The sequence below is a fragment of the Drosophila montana genome, unplaced genomic scaffold (assembly GCF_035044405.1).
Source record: "Drosophila montana isolate Dmon_TW-CO22-7 unplaced genomic scaffold, ASM3504440v1 contig_3200_1, whole genome shotgun sequence".
NCBI classification, from domain to species: domain Eukaryota; kingdom Metazoa; phylum Arthropoda; class Insecta; order Diptera; family Drosophilidae; genus Drosophila; species Drosophila montana.
Window position 1 is genome coordinate 3,406,468 of NW_026998080.1, and position 12,922 is coordinate 3,419,389.

Genomic DNA, 12,922 nt, shown 5'->3' on the forward strand with positions numbered 1-12,922 from the left:
CGAGGCAGTTAAAGAAATAATTGCGAAAATTTGCGATTGCCGCCAAACGAGCGATTGCCCGTTTGGCCAGTAAAATGTTTTGTAAATTTGAACGTTCAGTGAGTGTGTTGGCTGCTTCCTGCAATTAGTTTTGTGATGCAATCGCAAATCGCGCCTCCGTCCGACTCGCTTGCATAACCAACTGGCCAAGAATACACAGCGAAATTGCAGATACAACAACAACAACAACAACAACTCTTAACTGGTTTTCTTCAGTTTTCATTTTCATTTCAATTTGGTCGACAGCACGTTCATGGTACCATGATCTGTGGGTCGCCGAGCAACTGCTTTTCACTTTCACTGAAATGGCAATCCGCCCCCCTCCCCTCCCCTCTCCTCCCCTCCCGTCACCCCACTCCGTTCCGTTCCGCCCAATTAATGGTTTTCGCTTTGTTTTCAGTGTTTCTTTAGCTTATAATTTAAATAAAAAACTCATACTCGTACAGCTAACACAATGATACAAGTAAAAGTATAACACATTTGGCTTAAAACTTATGCGAGTTCCGCAAAAGTGGAGTTTTTTTTTGCGGAATTCGCCAGATCTCGTTGCCAAGCAGCCAGTTAGTTTGTCCTCTCACTGCTGCCTGTTCGTCTTCTCCAACCTCTCCTCCTTCTGCTCTGACTCCTCTCCTCCTTGTGTTTATCACCCGTTCAACGTCCAGCTCAACGTTGCTGCGTGGATGCGACAAAGACTCTCCGCCCATGTCCTTGTGCTCTCTCACATATATTCTTCTTCTCGTTGTTATTGTTGTTGTTCTTGTTGTTTTTGATGTTCGTATACTCCTTGTGCTCGCGTTCTGTGCTGGCCAAACTGGGCCACACTGACGCCTCCTAATCCTTAGTAGTGACCGTGGTGGCTCTGGTGGTAGTCGTGGTGTTCCTCATGGTGATGCTCGTGGTGCTTGAAGATTGGCACCTCGACGTGATATTTCTGGGCTACGGGAATTTCCTTGTGAATGGGCACCTTAACCTCCGTATAGACGGGAATTGGCTTCTCAATTGGCACCTTAACCTCATACGGTACGGGCTTCTCTACGGTGTACGGCACCTTCTTCTCGACGGTGTAGGGCTGTGGAACTGGCACCTTGACATGCACTGGATACGGTTTCTCAACCTGTTCGAGAAACACAAAAGCCAATGGTTAATATTCTCTTACTCGATAAGGAGTTCAAGTACTCTCTGAACTTACCTCAACCTTGTAGGGCTTGTCAACAGGTACTTTAACTTCGTAGGGCACCTTCTTTTCGACGACGACAGTGTACGGTTTCTCGACCTCAACGTCGTAGGGTTTCTCAACCTCGACGTTGTAAGGCTTCTCGACCTCATATTTAACCTCGTACGGCACCTTCCTGATGACTTCATAGGGCTTGGGCACTGGCACTTCCACTTTCACCTCATGTGGCACCTTCTTGATGACTTCGTAGGGCTGTGGCACCGGCACCTTCACCTCGTATGGGATCTTCTTGATGACCTCATAGGGCTCTGGTACATGGACTTTCACTTCGTATGGCTTGTCGACGGGCACTTTCACCTCATATGGGACTTTCTTTTCCACAATGTACGGCTTGGGCACATGAACGGGCACCTTGACGTATTCCTTAACATGCACCGGATATTTCTTCTCGACGTAATATGGCTGTGGCACATCGACTTTCACCTCGTAGGGGATCTGGCCAGGCAGTCGACAAATGAATTAAATTGTTCCACGCCTCGAAGGCCAATCACTTACCTTCTTCTCAACCGTGTAGGGAACATGTTTGGTCACTGTGTAGGGCACCGGTACCTTCTTCTCAATCGTCACGGTCTTGATGTGTTCATGATGATGATGGCCATGATAGTCACCCAGATGGAGGCCACGCTTCTCCACATTCTTGCCATCCTCGGCTGGGGTGGCGCCAGCATCGGCCTTCTCTTCGATGGCAGCACAATGGGCCATTGCCACGCACACGGCGAGACAAGGAAGTACGAACTGTAAAAGGATAACGTTCTTAGCAGCTATTCCTTGCACAGCTATTCGGAGCTATTCGGAGCGCACTGAAATCCGATCTTTACCATTCGCATTGTTGAGCTGTTGCTTTGACGTCTCACGAGGAAAACAATTACTCCACAATAAACTGTGTTATACCAATAACGAGATCCAAGCTGGTACTGATTCCCTCACTCGCTGCACTCAGCTTATATACACCAAAAAATTGGTCTATCGCAACGCAATTCACTAATCCCCGCCCGTCTCCCCAAGCTCGGCCTGTGACTGCGGCTGCGGCGGCGGCGGCGACGGCGGCGACTGCGGCAACAACTTCAGCTGCGACTGCGCGCACATTCGCAACTCGACGCTGTTGTTGTTGTTGTGGATTTGGCTTAGTAATGAAATGTTGAGGAACGGTGTTCGGTGTTATATGAACAACTCGTTTCTCATATCGACAACGTTAGAGCAGGCATCCCGTTGGCAACTGCAGGAGCCATGCATGATGTATTGCAACAAGGTAATCGGGTCGTTATCCTATAACAATAGCTAGGAAATTGTTACAAAGACCCAAAAACAAAAACACACACACACATGCATAGCTGTGTGCGTGTGTGTGTGCGTGTGTGTATTTTGTGAGTTTGCGATTTTGCGATTTGATGATTGTTTAACATGTAAACAAGACAGCTATATCTCCGATTACCGGCTTTATATAATGCAAAAAAAAGCCAGACATTGACATCGCGTCTGATTTGGTTCCGTTTTGAGCCTGTTTAGATCAGTTACAGTCATGGACATATCAATATGCACACCTCGACAGCGAACAATGTTGCTGCGGATTATGTAAATCTTCGGCGATTGCATTTGTGCTATTGACTCGGCGTCGTAAACAAAATGTGTGGTAAGTGGCAAAAACAATGAGAAGGTTAAACACAATGCGTCCAACATTTGATAGGCTGTTGCGCCCATGTATCATATTTGTGCATGATTCCATTTTGTGTGATCAACAGCGTTCGTTGGCTTTGTAATCCATAACAATGTATCTCAGTTTTGGGCGTTTTGTTTATTGGAGCTTAAACATGCTTAAAATAAAACTCGGTGGGCTTGGGGGCCTTACTAAGCTGACAGCCCTGCAACAACAATTTGCGGCCCACATTTTCGAACCGGTTCCTGAAGGTTCCTTTCATGAACCTAATTTGCCAGATCTAAGTTCTTAGTTCCAAATTTGATTGTGAACTAAATTTGTTATATGTATGTAACTACATATTTAGTTTCTCATTTAGCTTTCTGAAACTAACGGAAGCGCACCGTTAAATATGCGTATGTACTTCTTTAGGCAAATAAAAAATGTGGTTCGGTTCATGTTAAGAATCGGTTCGGTTCAATTTGCAGCTTTGAGTGTGCCCAGACAGGGGCCTTCGGGCTAGCCATTTGGCTGCCACATTTCGACTTGACTCGATGTGGCACGATCGTGATTACAGCCTGTAGGAGCTGCCAGCGTGACTGTACACATGTATGTATGTATGTAAATATGTTATGTTATATGTGTATGTGTGGCTGTGCTGTGTTTTGTTTTTGTGCAACAAGAGTCATTAAATTGAAAATGTACCCAGTGTTGGCTATTTAAAAACCAACATGCAGTTGCCGCTGCTACTTAGTGTGCGCTTAAAACTAAAGCAAAGCCGAAATTAAACATATACATACGTACACACACACATGGCACACACACACACGCACACACTTTGGCTGGCATGTGGCATTAGCAATGCATTAAACAACAATAAAACATTTTCGTACCGAGCTGTACAAATTTTTCGAAACCCGCCACAGACGCGGAAGACAGTCTTTGGAAAGATGTTGGACGAGGACGGCGAGGGGAGGAGGGGAGGAGTGGAGCGGCAGCGGCAGCGGCTCCATAGGCATTTACATGCTTATTCTATTTCGTCATCGAGTCGAGCGCCGTATTTCGCGCACTAATTGCCCATTATTGCGTTTATAATTATGAATTGGAGCTACAATAATACAACAACTGCAATTCTTGGTGCCATAATTTTTTGAGTTTTAACTAGTTAAAGGCAATTAGCAAGCTGATTTTAGTATTTACATACTACGAAAATCGCTTTGGTCAATGACCTTCGTGTGATTTGTGGGCTATGTAGACGCCTCTCCCTTTGGAAAAGTCACTGTTAGTTGATTTATTTTCACAGTTAACATCTGTTATAGAAGGGCCGGGTGCTACAATAGCCTTGACCCAGTAATTAGTTTTCCTATTTGTAGTTACAAATCAGTCATTTCTGCTTGTTGACTGGGTAAAGAGATTGCTCAGCCCTTCGTTTTCCCCCTTTATTTTCTTTCTTTGGTGCATTTGTTCATTCATTCTGTTAATCAGCCATAAACAACAGTAAGCCGTTTCAAGAGATTGTGCAACTTCTTCGTGTCGAGTCCTTGAAACGGTGTTTTTTAATACACAAAACTGGTCAAAATTTACATATGTACGTCTTTTTAAATTATGTTGAACATTTGTTAAAATTTACAATCGAAAATCGTCACACTTAAACGTGAATTCGACTAAATTGGTTTTCTTTCTTCGATTAATACAACTTTACATCCGTGTGACATATTTCAGTTAATTTCTCGCTTTAATTTAAATTGAATGTTCGCATGATTGAATGCAGAATCGGTTTACTGGACATAAAGCATAAAAGGGAAATCAGTTTTTGCAATTGAACGCATTTTCTCTTTTACAATTGAATATTTAAGTTTAATAATCAAAATCAAGAAGTCGTGCAAGAGTGTCAAATGCAGGATTTCGCAGCAAGAACAATTATTTCTAAAATTATAAATATTTTATTTATGCATGATATGCTAGGTTTATTTGCATGATGAAAGCATTTCAAATAATGGCGCTACGAAGCAGTAGCAAAGTGTGACCGCTTTTAATTTATGATTTGCTTGCCTTGTGCAGCACTGTTTATTCTGGGATTGTACAGCACTGCCAATAAAGCGCTGCCGTTTGCTGCCGTCATTTTATACGCAAGTCATTTTGGCATCAAAGTCATTCCGGCATTTGGAAATTGGATTGTTTGTCGCTTCATAGTCAATTTAAAAGAACAGTAAGCAGTAATTTTGCAATTCAATAATAAATTAAGCAGTTAAATAATATTTTTTTAATTTCAGTTATATATACAGTTATGTTTCTAACACGTTCTGAGTACGACCGTGGTGTAAACACCTTCTCGCCCGAGGGCCGCCTCTTCCAGGTGGAGTATGCCATTGAGGCCATCAAACTGGGCTCCACTGCCATCGGCATTTGCACAAATGACAGTAAGCATTGGACAGTAAGGTACTCATAATTGAATTTAATAAAACAGTTTTGATCATTTCGCAGGCGTTGTTTTGGCCGTGGAAAAGCGCATCACCTCGAAGATGATGGTGCCAAAGACAGTGGAAAAGATTGTTAAAGTGGACGAGCACATTGGCTGCGCCACCTCTGGCCTGATGGCCGATGCGCGCACATTGATAGAGCGTGCTCGTGTCGAGTGCCAGAACCATTGGTTCGTCTACAACGAGGCCATGACCGTCGAGTCGTGCGCCCAGGCCGTCGCCACGCTGGCCATACAGTTCGGCGATAGCGGCGACAGTGATGGCGCCTCCGCCATGAGTCGTCCCTTTGGCGTGGCCATACTCTTTGCCGGCATCGAGAATGGCAAGCCTCAGCTCTGGCACATGGATCCCTCCGGTACTTACATTAAACACTGCGCCAAGGCGATCGGCTCTGGCAGCGAGGGCGCACAACAGAACCTGCAGGAAAAATACACTCCAGAGATGTCGCTTAAAGATGCCATCGATCTGTGCTTGAACACTTTGAAGCATGTCATGGAGGAGAAGCTAAACGAGACCAATGTCGAGCTGATGACCATGACAACGTCAAAGAAAGAGTTCACCATGCTGGGTGAGGATGAGGTTAAGAAACTAATTGAGGAACTGGTCTAAACGAATCACAGCTGCATTTTCTAAACACAAGCTACATTTTGGTTATTTAAAACTATATGTGAATAAAGGGATTATAAATCGATCTGCTTAGAAATAATTGTTCACCACCTTTTCAGTCAGGGGCATATCGTGGGCTATAAGCGATTTCTGCCTACATATCTATTCTAATAAATAAATTGATATTTTGTTGAATGAAGCAAAATCATCATTTTAAAAACACTTTTTGAGAGAAGAGATGCCAATACTTTAAGGAATGCTTCAATGCAATTAGGGATTTAACAAATGCAGTCGATCAGTAAAATTGTATAAGCTTGAAATCATATCTTCTTAATGAGCCGACTTTATAATCTATGTACATTCTTAACCAGTATCAACACCGAGTCGATGTGGGCATATCCATTTGTAAGTCTCTATGCACAATTCTCTCAGTTATGAGGCATTCATTAAACTATCTGTTGCAGGTACCACATATGTGTGGATCCGGCTGGATCGGACCCCTATATTATATAGCTTTTATATAAGTGATCAAGATATCAAAATCTGACTACTATATTATATAGGAAGAACGATCTATTGAGTTTTGGATATAGTTGAGACACATTTAACCAAATTCCAATCTATTCAATCTAAGACAAAGTTTGGCAAATAATAAAGTTGAAAATTGGTTTATCCTAAGAAACCAAAATAAAATTCGTTGGACAGTTTTGTATTTATATACAGTTGACTTTATTTAATCGTATTGATTTATCTTGTGTATACTAACTAAAATATTTGGGGGCGTCCTGGAGGCGGCCCCTACAATGCACGCCTTTTAATGTATGTATGTATGTAAATTGATGCGTGTATATTTATTACTGTATGCTAGACATGAACTGTTGAGCAAATCAAACAGCTTCGATTAACTTGGTTAATCTCAATATAAAGGCAAATCATAAAGAATTTTCGTTAATATTCTTTTCTAGCGTTTTTCTACAACATTTTTTGCTCACAACGATGCGCACAGACTTGATACATTTTCTTTGCTTCGTGTGTAATACAAAATCTTTCTAAGTGGAACCAAAAGGCGAATATGCATAAATCTAAATCTCTATATATATGTATATATATATCAATCAGGATAATGGGGTGAGTACCAAAGGAATATGTATGTGAACCGGCAGCTCGCTCCGCAGGTGGAGAAGAGCACAAATGCCAAAAGAACAAAATTGTATATACTTATGAATACGAGTATGTATATATATGTGTGTAAATATATATATATATATATATGTATGTATGTATATATATAGAGCATTCACAATTGTTTACATCACACCTAGGTTTGATGTTCGCCGCCACTGGGACTGTTGGTGTTGGTGTTGGTGTTGCTGCTGCTGTTGTTGCGCAGCATGAGCCGGGAGAGGCTCGTGTTGGGCTCGCTGAGCGAGTAAATTTCCGGCTCAAAGACCGGCGGGCATTCCATGTTCGGGTAGTCCGGTGTGGCGGCTTTTGAATCTAGAGAATTGGTGTTGGATACTTTTGGTGTTGCTGGCTCCTGGGTAGCATCTTCCCTAACAGCAGCTGCTGCTGCCGCTGCCGCTGCTACTGCAGCTGTTGGTGGTGGCGGAGCTGGTGGCAACGGGGGCAGCAGCGATTCGGACGCACACAGATTGGTGTTAGATGCGGCGGCAGGGCCACGATAGCTGCGCTGGCTGTGTTGCGTGGGAAATATGACCTGCGAGAATATCTCCTGATCACAATCCGCATCCAGATCGGCGCTGCTGGGCGTCTGCTGATGCAGCTGCTGCTGCTGCTGCTGGTGCTGATGGTGGCCAAAGAGCGTGCGATGCAGCATCGGCGAGCCGAGAAAACGATTCTCCTTAGAGGGACGCGTGGGCGTCGCACTGGAACCCGACGTCGATGATATGGACAGCTTGGTGAAGATCGGTATCGGCGCCGAATTCTTGCGATGCGCATCATACTTGGTGCCCGCCACCTTATCGCGCAGATCCTGATTATAAGTCTGACTCTTCTTGATGTTGCTGCTGCCGGTGCTGCCGCCGCTAATGTTGCTGCCGCCGCTGATGCTGCTGCCGTCGAGCGCATGATTGGACTTTGACTTTTTGTTCAGCGGCAACGTCATTGTCATCGGTGTAAATGGGAAGCGCCTGTCGCTGCTGCTGCTGGATTTGTTCTTGCTCTTCTTGCTGCTGTTGCTCGACACGGAGCCCACATCTGCATCATTCTGATGCTTCTTGTTGCTCTTGTGCAAGAAACTCGACAGAGGCTGCGATCGCAGAAAGTATTTGGAGCGTGTGCTCTGCGGCTGCTGCTGTTGCTGCTGCTTCTCCTGCTGCTGCTGGAGCAGCAGCTGTTTCTCGTGCTCGTTGTAGCTGGTCTGCCTGGAGACGCTGGCGTTGCCGCTGCTGCTGTTGTTGTGGTTGTTATTGCTGTTGCTGCTGGTGGCCGGCTCATCGCCAAAGATGAGCTCGTAGCCAAAGTCGCGCAACTTTTGGCCCTCCTTGGTGCGCGTACGCTTTATGCTCTCGTCGCTGGGCTTGAAGCTGAACTCATAGTCCGGCGTTTTGGGCAGACTCAGACTTTGAATCTTTGCCGGCTTCTCGCCATTGCCATTGCCCACGGGCTTGGCGGCAGCCGCCGGCGCAGCTGCCACGCCCATCGCTGCAGTTTGCTGACTCGCATTGGAGTCGGTGCGCAGATGCCTGTTGTGCTTCTCGATGCCGAGGTGTACCCGATTGTTGTACATTTCCTGCGACTCCTCCAGCTGCTTGCGCAGCATCAGATCCTTGAGCGTCATGTAGCCCTGTATGTTGTTCGTCTGATGGTGCGGCTCCAAGGTGCCGTCCCCGCCCCCCTTCTTGGTCATGAACGTTTTCGTGTGCGAATGATGATACTCAAAGACTTCCAGATTGGGATTCGAGGCGTGCAGATAATGGTAGGGCACCTTCTTCAGACTCGACTTGCTGCTGGGACTCTGGCTCTGGCTGGGACTCTGGCTCTGACTGGGGCTGGGGCTGTTGCTCTCCTCGAAGCTTTGCTGCTGCAGCGAGCTGAGCGTGGGCGCCGGCGAATTCGGCGGGCCCAGACTCGCTGAGGCAACGCTCACCACCGAGCTGCGGCTGGAGCTGCGCGATAGCTTGCGCGCTGCCTGCTGCTCCTGCGTTCCAGAGCCACCTGGCTTGGGCGTTGGCGTCGGTGGAGCTGGTGCCGACAGCAATGTCGTCGGTGGCTGTGCCGGATCGTGATAGCCGGGCGTGTTGGCACCTATCTGGATGCCACAGCTGCCGCCGGGCACCTTGCGAAACGTTTGAAAATTCGCCGTCGGCACGGGTATGTCGCTGGAGCTGCTCTTTGCCGCATTGCTCTTGAACGTGCCCATTGTGAATTTACGCAGCGAGTCAAAGTAGCCGCGGTCGTGCTTCAGGCTGTTGTTGCTGCTCAGGCTGCTGGTGGGCGTGGCATTGCCAGTTGCCGCAAGTGTGGCAATCACATCCTTGGAAGCCTGCGGCGAAGGCGTGCATAGATTTGTGCTGACCAGCGCATCGTTCTCCTCCTCGCCCGAGCTCTCGTTCTCGGAATACAGATCCTTGCTGGTGCAGGCCGCGTTGCTCACCGCTGGCGCCTTCTGTGAGGCGAGTCTGAGGAACTCCACCCACTGATTGAGCGCGTCCAGTGACTCCGCGGCAAAGTAGAAACTCTTTGCCGTGTGGTACACCTTGAAGGCATGCGGCTTGGAGTGCACCTCCTTGGCCAGCGAAACAGTAAAGCCGGGCAGAAAGATGACCAAGCTGGCGCTGGAGCTTTGCTTGCTGCGAAACCCGTACAAAATGGTGTCCAGCATCACGAAATAGATGCGCGCCCAATACGTGACGCCGCGCAGGTTCTTCGTCCGCCTGTACAGATGACCCTGGATGTCACCGGTGCCCAGCAGCTTGAGGTTCGTGTTGCGTCGCTTGGCCATCAGACTGTGCTTCTTCTTCAGCGTCAGCGTGCGCGTTTTGGTTGGTGTCAGCAGCTCGCTAATCTCCTGTTCCCCCCCTGCTGCTGCTGTTGTTACCGTTGCCGCTGCCGCTGCTGTTGACGTTGTCGGTGCTGCTGCAGCCGGCTGCATGCTCGCTGGCTTGGGGGGAGGCGGTGGCACAACTGGCGGAGTGAGCTCTCGTTGCTTGCGCGGACGCGGCGGCGGCGCTGGCGGCGTCACTAGCAGAAACTCTTTGCGTGGCTCAATGGCCGGCGGCGGTGTATCCGACTCCTCCTCTCCGGAATTATCATAGGCCGGCGTGCTGTGACTCTTGTCCAGGCGGCCGCGTCGGTTCTGTTGCTGCTGTTGCTGTTGGATTAGCGGCGCATTAATGGCCTCCGCCAGCGGCGGCGTCTCACGCGTGGCCAGCTCCATGGCCTGGATAAGCTCGGCACTGGTTTCGCTGGCGCAACTGCGCAGCGTTTCCAACGCATCCTCGTCCCCTTCGTCGGCAAAGGGTATGGGCTCAAACGTCTCCAGTATTGTGTTTTCCACATTGCACGTAAACTTCTCGTTCTTGACCACATAGTCCTCCACCTTCATGTTGGCGTCGAAGCGCACCACCTTGCTCACGCCGGGCTTGTAGCGGTCCAGCATCTGCAGCTGCTGCTGGGATTGCAGGCCCGCCTCTGTCAGCTGCTTCAGCTTGCGCGCCTCGTTGAACAACCGCTTGGCTGTGTCTGCGCTGTCGCTGGCCGCCAGACCAATGCAGGTGGTTGGCCTGGGCGCAATCTCGAGGCCATAGCCAAAGGATATGGACTTGTCGCGTATGCTGGGCGAGCCAGGATCACAGATAGTGGCTCCACCGACTCCGCCGCCGCCAGGCTTACGCTCGTGCCAAGAGGGTATCACCAGATGCGGATGCTTAAGGCTGAGAAACTCATCGCCGCAAATTGTGTTCCGTCGCTGAAGCAGAGCTCGCGGCTTGGGATAGTACAAACGCATTTCGCGACTGGCGGACTTTGTATCCGTGGGAGTGGGTATATCACTGCAACTGGAATCCGAGTCTGAGGCTGCATGCGCCTGCACCTGCTCACCCTCCTGCTCCCGCACCAGCTCCTTTACTTTGACGCCTTTGCCGTCGTCGCTTCTCTGCGTTTTGGGCGCTGTATCTAGCGTTAGGAATGCGGCACGCGGACTCGGGCTGGGCAGGTTGTCCGCCCAGCGACTGGCCATGTTCCGCTTCTTGCTTGGCAGCCGATATGGCTGCATGTAGATCTGGCCATACATCTTCGTGTGCTTGGGCCGTTTCTTGACAGTGAGCACCACATCGGGCAGCGCCTCGCACAGATGGTGCAGCACAGTCTTATGCTGCCAGCCGACGACAGTCTGGTAGTTAATCTGGACGATTTCATCGCCATCCTCGATCTTGCCCGAGTTGTGGGCGGGCGAGTTGTACTTAATGTCCGTCACCCGGTGGATTCCATTGTAGCTGGACTCAATGTTGAAACCAAGATCCGATTCGCGCTTCTTCAGTGTCACAAGATTCAGAGACGCCGGCTGCAACACCATCGGATCCGATATGTCCTGTATAATGAAATTCGCTAGCCGCTCCAGCCGCTCCGCCGTCGCCTTGATCTGAGCCACTGGCCGCTCCGCAAAGCGATCCCTATGCGCTATCGTCGCCAATTCCAGGCCGCAGCGCAGCACATTTCCACAGTACTCCCGGTACATGTCCTGGTTGCGAAACGGCGAACGCTCCAAATTCCCAATCAGCGGCTTCAACGTCGCAATCGTGCGCGTAATGTCGTGCAGCGTCCGAGTGTCAATCTTCGTGCTGTCCGCGTGATTCTTGGCCAGCTCCCGATGCAGATTCCGTGCCGCGGTGCCAACGTGCAGCGCCATAAACTGCAGGTTATCATTCTTCAGGTGATAATGCTAAAATGGATAAGGACAATGGATAAAAGCAATCCAAACTGAACCACAGCACAATGGATAAAATCTTGATCTAGCGGCAATAAACTCGAAATGTGCTTCATCTGCTGGAAACGCTTTTCAAACTAGATATATTTCTTTAAAGCGAAAATAATGCATTCAGTTGAATTTTGTTTAGTTAAGAAAAATGATGTATAGAATCTAATAAACCGATTTCAATTAAAGCTTAGTTTAAACTTATTCTTTTGACCAATATTAAATGGAAAGTGTGAATTAAATGCCGCTAGAATTTGATTTTATGCCACTGTGCACTGGGGACGCACTTACGAAGTTACGCAGGTTTTCAACGGCCTCAAGGACAATTTCCTGACGGCCTATGGCCTTCATGCCCAGATTTTCCAACTCATATGGCCGTATATTGAGCAGGGCCCGTCCGCCGATTTCATGTTTCGAAAATTCGTACAAATAGCCTTTCATGGACTCGTCGAGACCTTAGCGCCAAATAAAAAGCAAGTAAACAAATACGCATGAGAAATTATTTTAATTCAGAGTCGGATGTGAAAGGAATGTTGCTGTTGTTGTTGTTGTTTTTTTTTTGCTGTGTGACTGTTGCTGCTGCTGCACTTTTCCTTGACCTGTTAAGAGAGCCATATATTTACCTCGGATCCAGTCTGTTACTTGGTCGGGCGTCCATTCTGCTATGTTTATATAGGCCATACTAATTGAGAGAAGCACCAGCCAAGCACACAACTACTCCATATTAATTTCAACACAACATAAACAATTGATTAAAATAAAAGTTTTTGTCCCAGAGCCAGGGCTGGCAATTCACGTAGATATCTGATATTGTTGCGTCCGCTAGCTGCACTAGAGATGGGAGATTTTTTGGTAACTGCTACATATCGCCAGACTCCCAAGTTAACGTATTTATGAAATATTTAAACTGAGTGCAATATATTCACAGTGAGGTGCACTAACTCGGACATAAGCGACCATGTCATAAATCGCTCATCTCTAGCATGCATAGGCTG

At 47.8% G+C, this 12,922-nt stretch overlaps 3 protein-coding genes across 4 annotated transcripts; 1 reads left to right on the top strand and 2 right to left on the bottom strand.

The window, feature by feature from the left end:
* Positions 1 to 454: 454 nt before the first annotated feature.
* Positions 455 to 2,237, bottom strand: Vajk4. The gene is made up of 4 exons (XM_064687640.1): positions 2,092 to 2,237; positions 1,769 to 2,008; positions 1,229 to 1,708; positions 455 to 1,153 (listed from the first exon to the last, which is right to left on the bottom strand). Exons 1-4 carry the CDS (start codon positions 2,098 to 2,100, stop codon positions 878 to 880), a joined length of 1,005 nt encoding a protein of 334 aa, XP_064543710.1. The 5' UTR covers positions 2,101 to 2,237; the 3' UTR covers positions 455 to 877.
* A 2,742-nt stretch (positions 2,238 to 4,979) lies between these two features.
* Prosalpha5 (proteasome alpha5 subunit) lies at positions 4,980 to 6,092 on the top strand. Of its 2 annotated transcripts, none has more exons than XM_064687642.1 (3): positions 4,980 to 5,115; positions 5,180 to 5,326; positions 5,391 to 6,092. In XM_064687642.1, the coding sequence occupies exons 2-3, from the start codon at positions 5,194 to 5,196 to the stop codon at positions 5,993 to 5,995; spliced, it is 738 nt and encodes a 245-aa protein (XP_064543712.1). In that variant the 5' UTR covers positions 4,980 to 5,115; positions 5,180 to 5,193; the 3' UTR covers positions 5,996 to 6,092. The 2 variants fall into 2 exon arrangements, with proteins under 2 accessions (XP_064543712.1, XP_064543713.1); XM_064687643.1 differs by having other exon boundaries at positions 5,030 to 5,115; positions 5,192 to 5,326.
* A 605-nt stretch (positions 6,093 to 6,697) lies between these two features.
* On the bottom strand, positions 6,698 to 12,746 carry cnk (connector enhancer of ksr). Its single transcript, XM_064687641.1, has 3 exons — positions 12,551 to 12,746; positions 12,219 to 12,382; positions 6,698 to 11,894 (listed from the first exon to the last, which is right to left on the bottom strand). Exons 1-3 carry the CDS (start codon positions 12,606 to 12,608, stop codon positions 7,311 to 7,313), a joined length of 4,806 nt encoding a protein of 1,601 aa, XP_064543711.1. The 5' UTR covers positions 12,609 to 12,746; the 3' UTR covers positions 6,698 to 7,310.
* Positions 12,747 to 12,922: the final 176 nt, after the last annotated feature.